The 16,022-nt window shown below is 40.0% G+C and overlaps 1 protein-coding gene across 5 annotated transcripts in view; it reads left to right on the forward strand.

The window, feature by feature from the left end:
* The window catches only part of slc12a7b (solute carrier family 12 member 7b), a 62,836-nt gene that overhangs the window by 2,955 nt on the left and 43,859 nt on the right, over positions 1 to 16,022 (forward strand). The window contains exon 1 of one of the 5 annotated variants that reach the window (XM_035142187.2): positions 13,146 to 13,549. The exons of the other annotated variants lie outside the window; for them this stretch is intronic. Coding sequence (XP_034998078.1) covers positions 13,429 to 13,549 — 121 coding nt within the window. The 5' untranslated portion in view covers positions 13,146 to 13,428. Of the gene's footprint in view, positions 1 to 13,145; positions 13,550 to 16,022 lie in introns of those variants that run through there. 5 annotated transcript variants of the gene reach the window in all.

The following is a 16,022-nucleotide window of genomic DNA, read 5'->3' on the forward strand; positions in this document are numbered from 1 at the left end:
GAACGGTTGAAAACATCGCTTTTCCACATGTTTGTTAATCAGTTGGTCTGATAAAGTAGTTAATTGGCCCGTTACTTTTCACTGCACTCATAGTAACAGGCATAGTTGTCATCAATTTGACATATCTTCCCTTAATCTGGTTCGGCGTGTTCAACACAGCCATCCGTGCGTGTGTATGCGCGTGTGTGTGTGTGTGTGAGACAAGAAGGTAAACAAGTCTTCATATTAGAATATAACCAGTTCTGCTTATCAAACAGGAAATTTGTAATAAAGGCCTTTTTTCCGGTACAACCCTGCCTCAGACAAAAGCCTTAATGCAATAATTTAGATTTTTTTTATGTCAAATTTAGATTTTATAACTCTTTCCCCCAAATCTTTACTCTGCTCCTGCTCAGAGCGGTGACTGTTCACAGATGTTCTGTTTCTGCACAAACATCCTGTGCTCCTGTTTGGATATTTCTCCTCGTACTCTGGCTGCCTCTGAGCACTGTAAAAACCAATAGAATGCCAGGTATGACGTTGACCACTGAAATTGTCGCTGCTTCCTTGTGGGTGACACACAGGTTTTGGGCCGGAGTCGGCTGTTTGAGAGAGAGGGCGGGGTTTTGGAGAAAACATAACAAAATCTGACCATGAAATAAAGACCACGCTGTTGAATAAAGATGGGAAAGAAACTCATACCCGGTCACTATTTGAGGAAATAAGATAATAAAATAGTCAGCTGGACTTGGTTTTGACTGGCAACCGGTGTTTATGGAAAGCTTTTGTCCATTTCCCTTGAAAAAGGATGAGGCTTTTGTATTTTTGCTGTTTTAATTCTCTGTAAAGTAAACATTTTGGACTGTAAAAGATGTAATTTTGGCCTCTGGGAAGATGGGTATTTACTGCTACTTTTGTATTTAAGACTAAACACTTAATCCAGATTCTTAAAAAGAAGTGCTAACTAGCATGGATACTGTAAAAATGTGGCTTTTGGACGGTGGATTTGACACTTAAAGCCTGTAACAGCGATTCTTGCGGTCATGTGAAAGTGCGGTATTAAAAAAACACAGGACTGTATATTATCACAGGATAATGAAAACTTTGTGTCTCATAAGTATTTAATTATTAAACTTGGACCTTTTTGTTCTGTGAGTTATATGCCCTGGATTTCTGTTTCATTTCCTTCCTCTACTGCAGACATTGCATAGCAATCGATACAAGGCTGATAGCAGGGTTATCTTGGTGATAAATTTTCTGATAGGCTGCTGGATGCTTCTGCTAAATGAAATTCCTCAATGATAAAGTTGATTACCGTAGCAGATAATGAGTTTAGATGCTGGATGAGCAGGCCTTTCCTCTGCAAGGCTACAGGCTACTTCTCAGTAACAAGGAGGAACTTGTGTGAACCAGCAGGCCGTTGGAATAGGTTCTTCTTTCTTTTCTGTATTTGCTGATCATGGCAGTTTTGTCTCAAATAGGGAGCACCAGAAGGTTCTGGATAAATCTGAAAGTCACCATAAAAAACATACAGAGAGATGGTTTTCTTTATATTTTTTATGTCACCAATAAAGAAAGTCGTTTTAAGGCTTAATAATGTGAGTCTAAAGTTGTATTCTTCTTCGACTTGAGCTCTGTAGCTGGTTAAATCACCTCAACACTGTGCATGACGCAGCTGCTAATGGGGTTACGTGACACATTGTTGTTATATTTGTATGTATCGCTGATCTGCGTCATCAAGGTTGCAAATGTTTAGTGTGAGATTGAGTAACAAGTATTGTAAAGTGGCAGTGGCCGTTATGAAGAAGTGGAAAGTGTAGACAAGTGGACACTGTGTGAGTGATACTGGCTGTTTGTTTCTCTAACTCGCCCAGACCATAAATACCCTGCAAAAAGGCAGACCTGTTTCTTTTTCCTTGTTCAGCCTGAGTGAGGCAAAGACCAAACTGTGAGTGAAGTCATGCAAAGTGAATATGAGCATGATTATTGTAAGCTAGCCAGTGGCGGATCTAGGATCTTTGTAAATCAGGGGGGCCATTTCTTGTTTCCTGTTAACTCTTGGGCGAAAGCCACACATCATTGAACACATTTAGGAAATTGTTCCTTGTTCAAGCAAATTGTGTACTTAAAAAAAAAGAAAAAAGGACAGGGGAACTTCAGAGGCCAATCAGATTTCAGCTGGGGCCAGTGCCCCCATGGTCCCCCGTAGCTGACAATGTATAAAATGCATAGCATATATTATGACAGTGTATTGTTTAAAGCAGTCTTTCTCACGAAGGGGTCGGGACCCCTTTGGGGCGTCGCGAGGCACAGAGAGGGGTGAAATGATTTTCATGAATCCAAAACAATTGAAAACCAGTTAATAATATAATGTTTTAGCCAAAATTGTTACAAAAGATGAAAACAATAATAGTTCAGTTTAAGATAAAACAATAAAATATTCATCAACTATGTGATTGCTTTTTCTTTTCTTTCCCCTAAAGTGATTATGACAGCTTAGTCTTCATCAGGTTCATTTATAGCACCACATAGGGTACTTTACAGCATGTTTATTTAATTTTTTTGCAAAATCAATATCCTTTGTGATAATCTGACAAGTTTTCGAGCCCCACGTATAAAGTATTTGTTCTGAAAACATAGTGTCTGAACAAGAGATGTAATGGATATATTAATAGTAGATGAAATCACACGAGTCGGTGTCATGGCACAACAGAGGATGTCCCCATGGTGCTTGCCTAAGATGCAGAGGATGACTAAGATTACATTTGGATTTATGGGGGGATTAAGGAAGCAGTGAAAGTTAAATGAGGTTCTGCAGGGATAGGGGTCTCCAGAAAGTGTCGGATTTAAACTAGATGCGACAGTTCAAACACTTTGGGGTTGGGAAAAACTGAGCAGTACGTTTTTTCACGATAGCAAAATTATGACTGATAAGACAGCTGCTTAGATATCACAATACCAATGCTGAAACAATGCCACAAGCCACTTCTCATTCAGTGTCTGGAGGTTTATTGAATCATTTCTGTTCATTTTGAGGGTTTGAGCTCCATCAGCATGAGGAAGAACTTCCATGCTCGATAAAATTGTAGTTTATGTGCCTTTAGCACATCCAAGACAAATTGAGCACACGTCTGAGATCCAATCACTCTGACGGAGGTGGTCTGTGACTTATGTGTTCACATTCTTTTAAAGGTGTGAACACAAATGTGTCCTGGGCCACATTTGAAGGACGGCCTACTCAATGTTGTTGAGCTGCAGTTTGATAATAAAACAACCCCTCCTTTTTTCCTCCCCTCTCTCTTTCTCTTTCTATCTTAGCCACAAATGCCAACACATTAACAAAGGACACATCGTCAGATCGGCTAAAAAAATAATTTGGTCTTGACGAACAGAAATTATGCGCCTGTGTATTTGCATATCTGATCAGAATTCACTGGAGACAGATGTGGAGACACATTCTAATGTTAGGTGTGAACTGATGTACTCAGAGCTGACCACTTGTGATCAGATCTCTGGAGACACGTGTTAACACCAGCTGAACAGGGTCACACACACTGCCGCACATCAACCCAACTCAGGAAATGCCCCTCCTATTAAAATGCTATCTCTCCTAAAGTATCTGCACGGTATGTAATTTTGTACATAACAATTTTAGCTGCAGGATATTGCAATATATTTTTAGTATATATTTACTGTGCAACACTGCTTGAAGACAACCTGTTGCAGCTGAGGCACTTGGGCAATAATATTGTGAAACCTTCTGTCCATGCACTCACTCAAACATTCACTCTCATAAGCATATTTGCTTTACTAATAGCTTGTGTGTTTTTTTTTGTTTTTCATGATCCTGGCAGGGAGATTGTTTTTAGACAATCAGAGAAAGCAAATTAATTCATAATATGTAAGAGCAGAGTGACGCAGCTTCTATATTAGTTGTAGGAGTGAGCCTTCAGAATGTCCTCACTACACAGCGTTTCGTTGGCATGCGTGTGTACATTCATGTTTAAAAAGGCATGCACCTTGGGTATCATGTGCTGCCCTTTGCTTTATTTGGAGTCCAGAAGTCAGCATGAGCACCAACTGGGCCCTGACGTCCTATATCTGCTCCTTTGGCCTCCCAGTGCGGGGCCTCCCCTGCCCGGCCGGCGAGGGATGTTTGTTCCAGTTGCTTGCTATTTACATGCAGCACTCAGGAGGAGGGGTGTGTCCCTCACTGGTCACACAGAAGGGTTTTAGGAGGTTTGTTTTTCTCTTCCTCTTTTAGGGAACTTATATGGGTGAAGTTTAACTCAATTGGACACCACTGAGTGACGTGTTTGTGGTTATAAAAGCAGATTTTACTTTTTTTTTAATATGAGGACCTTTTTTATGTTTAGCGCCTGATGTAATACAATATTTGTCAAGTTTTCAGTTTTGCTGACTTTGCCACTGTTATTATAAAAACACACAAACATAACATTTAAGCTGAACATATAATTTACATAATTCACTTGTAAAGAACAGTACTGTACTTTGTTGCCAACTGCTGTCATGGCTCATCAGACACTGTTTTCTGTAGCTATCAGTACCTTTTAAAAATAACCCTGTGTTATCCTTGTGATCGCGTGACACGAAACATACGTATATCATCATCTGAGATCCAGGGGGCGCTCTTATTCTGATTCCATAGAGTTCATAAGTGCTGTGTGTGTGCTGTGTGTTTTTCTCTATCGTGACAGAAATCGACCATTAGGTTTGACACTATGCTGCAGCTGTCAACACGACATGGTTGGCATGCATGTGCTATTCAAAGGTTTTATGTTGTGGGAGTGTTGATGATGAAAAGCAAGCTTGAAGTGTATCCTGACCTGTATTGGATTTGTGAAGCTGTTACTTGTATGTATATGTAGGAGTTTTTTAGCATGAGTAATCGATTATGAGCTCTTAGATTAGTTTTTTAAACAATAGAGATATTTTAAATGAAACTTCTTATGGTGTAAAAATACTGTACACTGCTCTCTAGGTGCTGATAATGTTTGAATAGCAAAGATTTACATTATCATATTCAGCAGACATTGTTTAAAATGTTTGGATCATTATATCCTTCTCTTGTGGTGTTTTTGTTGTTTGAATCATAATATTCACAGAATATATTCATGATGATGAATAAGAGATGTCCCCAATCTAGTGGGTCATTATTGGGGGAAATTTGAAAGGCCATTATTGGTTCAAAGAAACCAAATATATTCAAATCCTTTCATTATTGTACTCTACTGTGTTTTGTCCACCTCAGCTCTGCTAGTGTTGATTCCCTGCTCAAGAGTCTACCGTGGGATAATTATTTGGGTGCGGTGTCGTGGAAAATGATTTGGTTGAATTGGTAAGTGACTCAGATCAGATACAGAGGCAAAAATACACCGATTCATTTAAATCCAACCCCAATGAATCTGGCACTAGCAGATCCCACAAATAATCACTAATTAATGTTAATTTCATGAGTCAGTAGTTGACATTCCAAACCTTGTGTTTGTCTGGCTAAAGTGCTCTCTGCATCTGGTGCTTGTGTTAGAATGAAAAAGGTCGGGGTTTGATAACATCTCATATCTGCCACCATGCCAAATCTGCTTTTCAAATCTGAAGCCTTTCGACACATGAATGAATCATATCTCATTACTCATAAAGTTATGAATAAAAACCAGTCAAAATTCAGTTTAGATGACAATCAGCTGTTTGAAAAATCCAGAAATATTACCGTTTTTCGTGACGGCTAATAATCCCCTAACATTAATTAAGCTGTAGCCTAATTCATGTTTACAACCTGCAAATGAGATGAGCAGCAATTTTTTTTTTGTCATATTGTTATTGTCAGAAATGAGCTGAAACATTTTGACACCTGATTTAACACAAACTATTTGATCCACATGATGAAGGTCCAAGATCAAAGTTCTCAGGTGATTGAGCTCAAGATTTGATTTAATGTGCAGCAAAAGTTTAACTGGGAATCTCCTGTATTTGGTGTTCTGCAGTCAGCTGATCATTTCTCTGGAGAAGAGTCTGAATCTGAACAACAAAAACGGAGTTCACTGGTGGTCACAGAGAGATGTGTCTTTGGCAGAGTCCAGTCCACGGCTTGGAGCGAGCAAATTAACCAACAGACTAAAGTTTCAGTGAAGCTGTTAAAGAAGTGACATAAAGACGCCACAGGACAAAAGCGATAGTCCATCCCAACTTTACATTATGAGTCACATTCACACCACCCTCCTATTATATAGAGCTCCTCTATCGCACATCCTTCACACACTTTGGCAATTTGCCCAAGGACACTGCCGACTGGAGATGACACAGATTAAACCACAGAATGACCCGCTCTACCTCCTGAGCCACGGCCACAATAAATGAGAAGGTGCTAATTCTCATAAAAACTAGAATGACACAATAAGTCCCCTTAAATTCATTCACACTGCACCAAAATGCACACACTAATAGATATCATTCCCCTCAATATATACATTTTCTTCATGAAGAGCCATGAATTATTGCCTAGAAAAATAAATGAAAATCTCAAAAATGCCCCATCTATGCCTTTTTATAATGACGGTGATTAAAAAAATTCCTTGGCCTGCTCCCTGATTCCAATCTGAACCAAAATAGAGAGAGATAGAATGTTGGGAACCAGGTCCAAAACTTAAATCTATATCTTTGTGAGGTAAAAAAAACCCCACTCTGTATCACCACTGTACAACTGTGAGAGGACTGGATTTTTCTGTAGTTTACACAACAGAACATCATAGTTTTATCTGTATACCATATGAATGATTACAAGTTTAAACTTGATATATTTTTATTTCAGGACCTTGTGAAAATAGTTAGTTTCAGTTTACAGCATTTTGTGACTAAGTAAGGAATTTACTGTGTGTTATTTGGGTCATACTGTCTAAATAAACCAAGTTAATACTGTTTTTTAAAACCAAATAAAGCCAAACGAGGTCTGAGGAGGGCAAAATCTAAATTTGAAAAGACATCTGGAACTGGCAAAGAATACTTGTGTAAATCAATAAGTGTAGTACATACAGGGAGGGGGCACATGGACTGGAATAGATGATGGATTTCCTCCTTACAACAGCCCTGCAATAAATGCTGCCACTGTGAATGTTATGATCAATTCTTGTCGATGTCAAAAGATACTGGTTCATTTTAGTTCAGTTTCTTTTATTTCATTGTAAAAGGGAATAACATGCAAAAATACAAAATCACCTCTTTTATGTATCTTGTGTTAAGTTCCTGCATTACCCAGTTCAGGTGTTCATATTATTGTGTCTACCCCATATACGTGGAGAAAAGACATCTCGGTACAGTAAGGCCTCCTTGGCGGTGGATATCAGGTGTCAGAAATGTGTAGGGAGACACATTGCGTGAGTATCATGTTCTGTGTGTCTTTTGAATGAGGAGCCTTAGGATAACCTTTGTAACCCCGCGGCTGTCACAAGCAGCCTAAATGACCGAAATACAGTCAGATGCCACAGATGGAACTGATACAGTGGAATCTTCAGTCATTTGCAGCTTCTCTCATGACGTACTGAGCTGTCTGCCCAAAAAAAGAACAGAGCTGACCAAACACTTGAGTCAGCTGAGTTGAGTTGAGTCCTGAAAGTACCCGTCGGCGATACCTGGCATGTCAAGAGAGATAAAGGAACAAACGGTTGTAACGCACCAATGGGAGTTTCACACGCCTTTTATACCTCACTTGCTTTCAAGCGTTCCAAAGATGTTTATCTCAAGCATTGCTTTCTTTCATTGACTTACAAGGAAATTCAGACCAACTGGATTGACCATTTTAGATCATTTTGCATTGTGTTGTCCACTCTCCTTTTTTTTGCTGTCTCTCCATTTAACGAGAACACAGGATTTACAGAAAAACAGGTTGAAGGAAATGCTGTATTTAGTGTAAACACTTTGAAAGAGAGGAAAGTGTCACATGAGCCTGTTGTGTCAAATAGTGTTTAATGGCTGACTGACAAGTGCGCTGTTACCTGAGATGAGGCGTCGCCGTCCATGTGTGCAGTGAAGTCATGACAGATGTCACGTTGCCTGAAATCATGCAGAGTAGCATTTATACATACTTATGCCATACTTGTGTGTTTTTTTTATTGACCTTGGTAGCTGATTGTGACTAATTTTCTTATCATTACATCACCTAAACTCTTCTTAATATAGATTCTTCATTTTTGTTTAAGTCTAGCTGCTGTCCTGACTTCGCCTGACTAAGGTCCCCCTAATAAACAACAGTAATGGAAATGTATAAAATAAGATAATCCTATTATTAGTCCCACAATGAAATAAAGAAATGCCATATTACAGCAACAAAGGGGTAAAAGAAAATATAAACAAGCGATACAAATATATAAAAATAGGGACAACTTAAACCAGTGGAATTTGAAAGATTGGGACAATATGAACATGGGAGTAATATAAGAATAGTAATTTTTATTATTATTTTACAATGCAAACAGGATTGTACATACAAAGGTGTTGAAATTGCTCAGACCAATGAGTATGGCACTGTTAAAATGAAATGACACCCGAGGGCATTACAGTATTGTCGTATATTGTCAGAATTCAGGTGCATGTGGTGTCCTGGGAGCAGAGCTGGTTGTAGAGTCTAAAAGGAAAATGTTCAGTCACTGTTAGGAAAGTCTGACTGGGTGTGTTCACTGGTATTGTTCCTCTTTAGCTTCAGTTGCGTCAGTGCTTTTTAAAGGAAAAAGTGGCATTTCCATTTGGTAGTTTACTCCTTATTATCCTACATGGTGTGCCGTTAATGCTGCGTGTTGTTTTTGATTAGCGGCTCCTGCCTGTTTACGTTTCAACCTGTTGCTCCACATCTGTACAAAATATAAAACAAATGGTTCTTTCATAATTTGTCCTGATGGTGAAATTCCAGTTTTGATCTCATGGGGGCAACACAGGGTCATTGTTAGTCTGCAGCCAGCTCCTGCACGACGAGAAGAGACAAATATATCAAACAGAACAGCTAAAATACTAATAGGTTGGTTTTGCATTCAACAAATAAGGAGAAATAAGGACTCAAGTTTGATGCTCTTGTTGCTCCAATTAAGTGATGTTGGATTATTATTTGCTCCCACCTGAGCCAAAGAATCTCATAGTATGGTACAATACAAATACATCCTTTTCTTTTCTTCACCCTCTGACCTCTGTTCTTCAAAAGCAACGATGCAGTGCAGTTTGAAGAGAAAGAGGAAGTGTAGAGAGAAGGAAAGAAGTCACGCGATGAAGGCCATGACCCAAACTCACACCACATGATAAACAGATCATATTCTCATCTGTTAGCCACCATGATTTACTTCTCTTAGATTCATGCAGTTGTGTTTCTGTTTTACAGTGTGTACGCAGTCTGTGTAGATCCCCACAGGGAGGTTGTCCTTTCTCCTACACCTCCAGAGGGCGCTGTCAGTCACTAGTGAAGATTAAATGCTCTTGAGCAGGGCCAATGTCACAGGCATTTGAAGGGATGTTTTCTGAATTGTCTACATTGCTGCTGCCATTTTTTTTTTTAAGTTTCAAGTTTTGCTTTGTTATAATGTATGTATCATTGTTTTATTATTCATACATTTACTATTAATTGATATTGATTTGTTATTACTTATTTTGAAATACTCATATTTATCAACTATTTAAAAAATCTAACTTTGTTTTAGATCAAATAAAGCAATATTGTATTAGTTTACTTACTAATGCTGTATAGCTGCAGATGTAAACAAACTTTCAATAGAAGGGTTTTGTGAGTGCCCCACCCATGATGAGTACTTATTGATTACTGTACTGTTCAGCTCACTACTCTGCCCCTACTAAAGAGACACTGAACCTTCCACTCTCCGGCTGGTGTCCTTGGGCTGTACTTAGTGTCTCTGATGCATGTCCAGACTCCTCCCATTTTCCCTTGTAGAATCAATCAATATACCTATTTTGGTGTTAGAAATCTGAGCCTGTAGAGGAAGGTTTAGTCTTTTCGGGGCAGAGGAATGCATCACTGTGTAATAGAGTATACAGTGGCATCAGAGAGAACTTTATTGTTGTAGATTTAATTTTAAATGGATAAAATTGGCATTCATTTTACCATCAATCTACATTCAGTCATTTCAAAATTAAAAGTCTGGAACCACTAGGACTCCTAGAGTTGGTTGTCAACTGAATAACTGGACTGGTAGGGCTCAGTTAGCTTCCATCAATCAGGCCTTAATGGTAGAGTGGCCAGATCGAAGTCACTTTTAGTGAGTGGCACATGATACCCCACTTAACTCCCGTTAAGTGCCAAACAGAATTTATAGCAGACGTAAAGATGGCCGTTCACAGACAATTGAGAGGATCTGCCAGGATATGGCTGAATCTGATAAATGAATCCTAATGGACAAAACTTAGAGAGACAAGAGAATTAAAAACTGTAATAACCTTGTCATTGTGGACTAATAAGTGTAGAGTGACCGGCTAAAAGACAGTTTATCCATTTAAATTCAATCCACAATAAAGTCATACCTTTCCCTTTATTAATGAAGAATATATCCTCAGTGATTAATATCCCCAAACAACAAGCACAGAAACCCCCAGCATTTTATAATTCCAGTGAGTCAAGCAGGATGAATGCAGGGGAAAATAACTTTTTGGGGTTGGTGTCTAAAACTTTCCTATATGTAGACGGCAAACGTTCTGCTATAGATTTTGGGGCTTTCTGAGGTAGTTAATCTATTGTGAAAGTGTGATCTCATACTATGTCATTGATAAAAATGCTTTTTTAAATGTGGGGCAGAAAGTAGTGTCCCTGTTAAGACTTGTGTTTTTTGTATGTTTCAGATATTTATACCTCCGCTACATAACCTCCAACATAACAGGCGGTTATGTTTTCATCTGCGTTTCTTTGTTTGGTAGTCAGCAGCATCATGTAAAAACTACTGGATCCATTACAGAACCTGGTGGAACTATGCGGTAAATGTCAGGAGAGACCCTGTTAAATTTTGATCATTTATTTCCGAGGGAATCATTTGTGGATCTTGGTGGGAAAAAATCAGGCATGTTTTGGGCCCTGATCTATAAGTGTGTACAATTTGGTGCAGCTTCATTGAATTAAAGGGGGCTGTTGTGCCTTGGCAGAGGTATGCTCTTTACCGAGTGCTATCCAAGTTTATAACTTTACTTTGGAGTAACAGCTGCATCTAAAGCTATGTCCAACACCCTCATGCCCCTGTGTTTTCATATTATGCTTCTGGCCAAAAAAAAAATACTTCAAACTTGACATGTTGAAACATTGCCAGAGAGATATTTATGGCACAACATTTTAGCATTGTTGTAAACGCCCTCATGAAAGGGACCTTGTCCTCATGGCCTGGATGCATTGACTGCTCTTGAGAAGCAGTCAGACTGTCTGGCCACGTAATCAGTGGATGCCAGTTACATTACTGCTTATCTGAGCGGGGAGTAGATAAGTGCTTACTGTGTATCCTTCGCAAGACCACAAAATGTTTGTGAATGTACAGTTGTCAAATCACTTTTTTGATTAATGATATGCACCCATCTTTTTGCTTCAAATTATTTCTGAAATATCTGATTGGGTGACTGACAAACGTAAGGCTTTAGACAAGTGTTGCGGCGAATGAATTTCATCATGTTTCTCCTATGTAGCGAAGTACAGATTTAAGAGACAGTATTTCTCCCAAAATCTCAGAAATGTGCTTCTTTTTCATAGGCAGATAAAAATAGCTGAGTTTAATGCTTACACAGTATTAATTAGTGTGGACACCTCAGGGGTGTCAGGTAAATTATTCTTATTCTTTCTTTAGTCATCAGAAACAAACTCTCTTCCTTTCAATCTTTCAGTTGCAATGCTAAAAAACTTTGTTACTGTAACTTGATCACTGCCTCTGCCTGCAGGTCTCTGTCTCTTTGCCTCTCAGCTCTTCAGCTCCACCTCCTCCCTTTCCTCTTTCCCGCAGCCTCCACCCTTCCGTTGACTGTATTGATCTTGTATGTCGTCATATTGGGGGAAACTAAAGGGGGAAAGGTTGACTTGCTCCGGGTTGGGACTCTAGATATTTGGCACACATTGGCTTCGAGCGCTGCAGCGTTATGAAAGAGCTGGAGATTTGCCTGGTGTGCAGGGGCTTTTTCCTCCAGCTGAGTTTCTCGCTGCATTTCCCATCATATAGGGGTGTTGGTTACTTGAGATCTAATACCTTGTATCGCTTTCCGAGCACTCTTTACACTGAGGAAATGGCTCATTGTTTTTGGACGAGAGAGAAGGTCACCTGAGAGATTTGGATATAACCCGCAATAGACTGCTGCTGACTGATCATGATACACTGCGTGATAGAAGAGGGTGAAGAGGGATGTGAATAAGATAGTTGAGAAAGGTGAATAAATAATAAATGAGATCAAAATCTATTAAATTAATTAAATAATTTACATTTGATCATGTAATGTGTTTTTGGATTCCTTGGACATTACATTGTATTTAATGAAAAAATGGATTGACATTTTTTATTCTCTTTTAGCCCCCACAAAAATGTACTGAGGCTTTGAATCAAAGAAAATTTTTTTCCTTCTTAATTACAATTATTTATCTATTTTCAAGGTTGCTCTGAAGAGATAGAAGCACAAAGTTGACACTTGAATTTACTCACTTGCCTCCTCACAATACCGCCGTCAGTTTCCCAGTGTGTTTTCACAGCTCCAAACTGTGGAGTACATTTTTAATGAGGCGGACAATGCAGAAGTTGGACGTGTGTGCTAGCATGTGCATGCACTTGTGCTAGCCCTCAATAGGGGTGTGTGCGTAGGGGGCCAGTATACGTCTTTAAATCAGCCCTGCCCACTTCAGACTATGCACACGGGGTCAAATAACACCGTATAGGAAATGAGAAGATGTGGAGCAGCTCTGGGCTTCCTCTTCTCTTTCAACAAAGACTCACACTGCTGGCTTTTGTTGTGTGTGTGTGAGACAGAGCAACATTCCCGGACAGAGGATTTGGCCTCAGGCACAGAAATTGCTGTATGTATGAGCTCACACACATGAGCACAAATGCATGTCATGTTTTCTGCCAGTGTGTGTTTGTGTGTGCTACCCCCATTGGGGCGGGGCAGTTCTTCTCTTCCTTATTTGGAAAGTCGGTGCGGGGAGGGGGCTGGGGTCACATGGGTGTACAGTAGAATCCCAGCGATAGGAACAAAAACTCAGAAGTAAGACCAGACGTCTGTCCAGGAGAGTTTGGCACATCAGGGCAGTAAGTCGGGAGGGGGAAAAAGCAAACAGCTGCGAACAAGAGCAAGAAAGAGGAGAAGAGTGACAGCTATTGGACAGAGGAAGAGAGAGAGGGATAGCAGAACAGAGAGGGAGGAGAAAAGAGCGAGAGAGATAAGAGTGTGACAAACAGGAGACATTGAGAGGAAGCACATGGTGTAAAAATGCCCACCAGCTTCACTGTGGTCCCGGTGAAGGACAACACAAGAGGGGCAAAAGAAGGGAATGAGGAGGATGATGTGGATGACAACAACGTTCTAAAAGAGGAAGATGAGGAAACCACAGGTGAGATCAGATGTTATATTTAGCTCCGTCAGGTGGGTGATTAAACAAAAATGGGACCTAACACTCATTTCAAACAATTGATTCGAAACAAATTTACACGTTTCTATTCTCAAATGAGACTCTGGCAATTTTGTGGCTTTTTAAAGGTGGAACACATCTTAGGTAGAGAAATATGTCTGGAAAGCTCCAGACTTTGCTTACAGTGTCCAGGGCAAGCTGATCATTTGGCTTTTTCCACATTTGACTGCCCGGCTATATTTTCTCCGAAAACCTGCTTATGGGCTGTGTGTGGGTGGATAATGTGTAGGGAGGATGGTGGATTTTAGGGAAGCCTTGATCACTTTGGAGCAACTGCATGGGATGAGTTTCCTTTACACGCTACTACTCAAGGGAGTATGACATGAACTGTTCCATTCCAGTGTTGGGTTAGGGTTAGTCATTGTCTGCATCCACACAACCGGTTACCAGTCTTGATTTCTTCTATCTTGTGTGTTTCAGTGTAGTTTTCTTGGTCTTTTCCTCAAGAAACCACTTTATTTCTGTAATTTTTCCTGTTCTTTATTCCACCTTATTCCCACATGTTGTTAAAGAAAACACTGAACAACACATATGTTATATTTGGGACAAGCATGGCCCATCACCCTGTGTTACATGCAACACGACTCACCCTTCTGAAGAGCAAACAGTGAACTTTAACAAACAGGATAACAGAACTTGGAACAACACAACAACGCCTTGGATTTGGCATGACACATGGTCCCATGTGAACCCTGCTGTATGAAAACAAAATACATAAATGTACTTAAATGCCATTGTACGGGTATTCTGAAACAAATCTGCCCAAATAAGCGAAGCACAGTGTACTCTGTGAAGCCTGATACCTAGCCTGTATTTATTCTTCTGATAGTTGGTAGAAGGCCAACTGTTCAGTCCACAAAGTTTGCTAAACTTTGGCCTACTATCTGAATACCTTTTCCCTGACAATCAGGAAATTCTATCCAGCTTTCCATCTTGCATTATTCCTCCTAATCGGACCTCTGCATGAATGAAACATTGCAGATTTAGCGTTTGAACTAAACGTCCACCCATCCCATCTGGCCCCTGCCAACCTGATATCAACCTGTCTGGAAGCAGACAGGTTATTATTCAGAAAGGAGAGGTCATGGAGTGCATGTTTAACTAACTCCTCTCTCATACTCCATGTTTTGCCAGATTGCTGTTTGTGAAGTTGCTGCTTTTACAGCTTTTCATATGGAGCTGAGCGAATCAGGTCGCAGTATTTAATTTCTACTGTGGAGTTGCATGCTGGGTAGGATTTTTACAGACTGTGGGAAAGAAAGGGGCAGTTTACTTTGATGGTTTTGCAGGACATCATACTGTGGTGTGCTTTGGTTTCCCCCCTGTGCATGTTTGTGCACATGCAACCCTTTCTCCCTGACAAAAGCTGTAGTAGCAACAATAGTGGGAGAGCAGGGCATGACATATAACAAAGGCCACGCACTGGAAATGAAGCCACAGAATGATGTGCTGCGACTTGGCATGTACAAGCTTCAGGACCACACACGCTAGTGCATTGGTACTGTATTAAGGGAGGCAACTTTGTTTATAAAAATACACAGGTAATCTACAGTGGATTCACTAAGAGGACACACACTGTTATCATACACAAGTTATCTACATTAAAACCGGTAACTTGTTAAAACAGGTAACTTGATTTAATGTTGAGGCTGATTGTTGTATTCTTATGTTTTTGTCCTGTCTGTCCGATTTGGTGGTAACTTGGTGGATACAGTTTAGTTATATATATGAGACATGCCGGATTGCTTGGGAAAGGAGACGAGTTAAAGCGGTCAGTTTAGTCCAGTTTACCCCAGTAGTACAACAGGGTCATTGATTGCATGAATGTTGCTGGCTCATGAGCATGTTGTGCAGGACTCAGTCAAACAGCATTAACTCTTATTGATTATCCTGCTGGCTTGCTTCCTGTTGGCTGAGTGGAGGGAGGTGAGACCCCACCCCCATGCTGTAATGTAATGGAGTCCACTTCTTCTCATTCACATTGGATTTCCTCTTTGTACCGCTCTCCCTTTGCGGATCTGTATATTCTCATTCCCTAAATCCTCCTGAAACTGACGACGGTGTCCCGGCTCCCTCTGCATGTCATGAACCCACAATTTGAAGGTCCACTTTAACTTCTGGCACATTTATGTAATATCCCAGGGGTGTAGCATCACATCAGTGAAAACGTGAAGCAGATGATCTCAAACCTCTTATTGTCTTTTGGGTGTTTTACAGTCTCTATTCTTCATCTCTTAGTTTTTCGTTTTTCTTTTAGAAAGGTGTAAAAGCTTTTCAGGTTTCCAGCATAATAAACAGAGAGGCTGTTTACTGCAGCCACACAATTGTTTTGTCAGTTGTCATTTATACTTTCATTTGCCCTACAGTTCACAAGATCGTTAGAAAACCATTGGCT

This window comes from Hippoglossus stenolepis, chromosome 19, assembly GCF_022539355.2.
Source record: "Hippoglossus stenolepis isolate QCI-W04-F060 chromosome 19, HSTE1.2, whole genome shotgun sequence".
Taxonomy (NCBI): Eukaryota; Metazoa; Chordata; class Actinopteri; order Pleuronectiformes; family Pleuronectidae; genus Hippoglossus; species Hippoglossus stenolepis.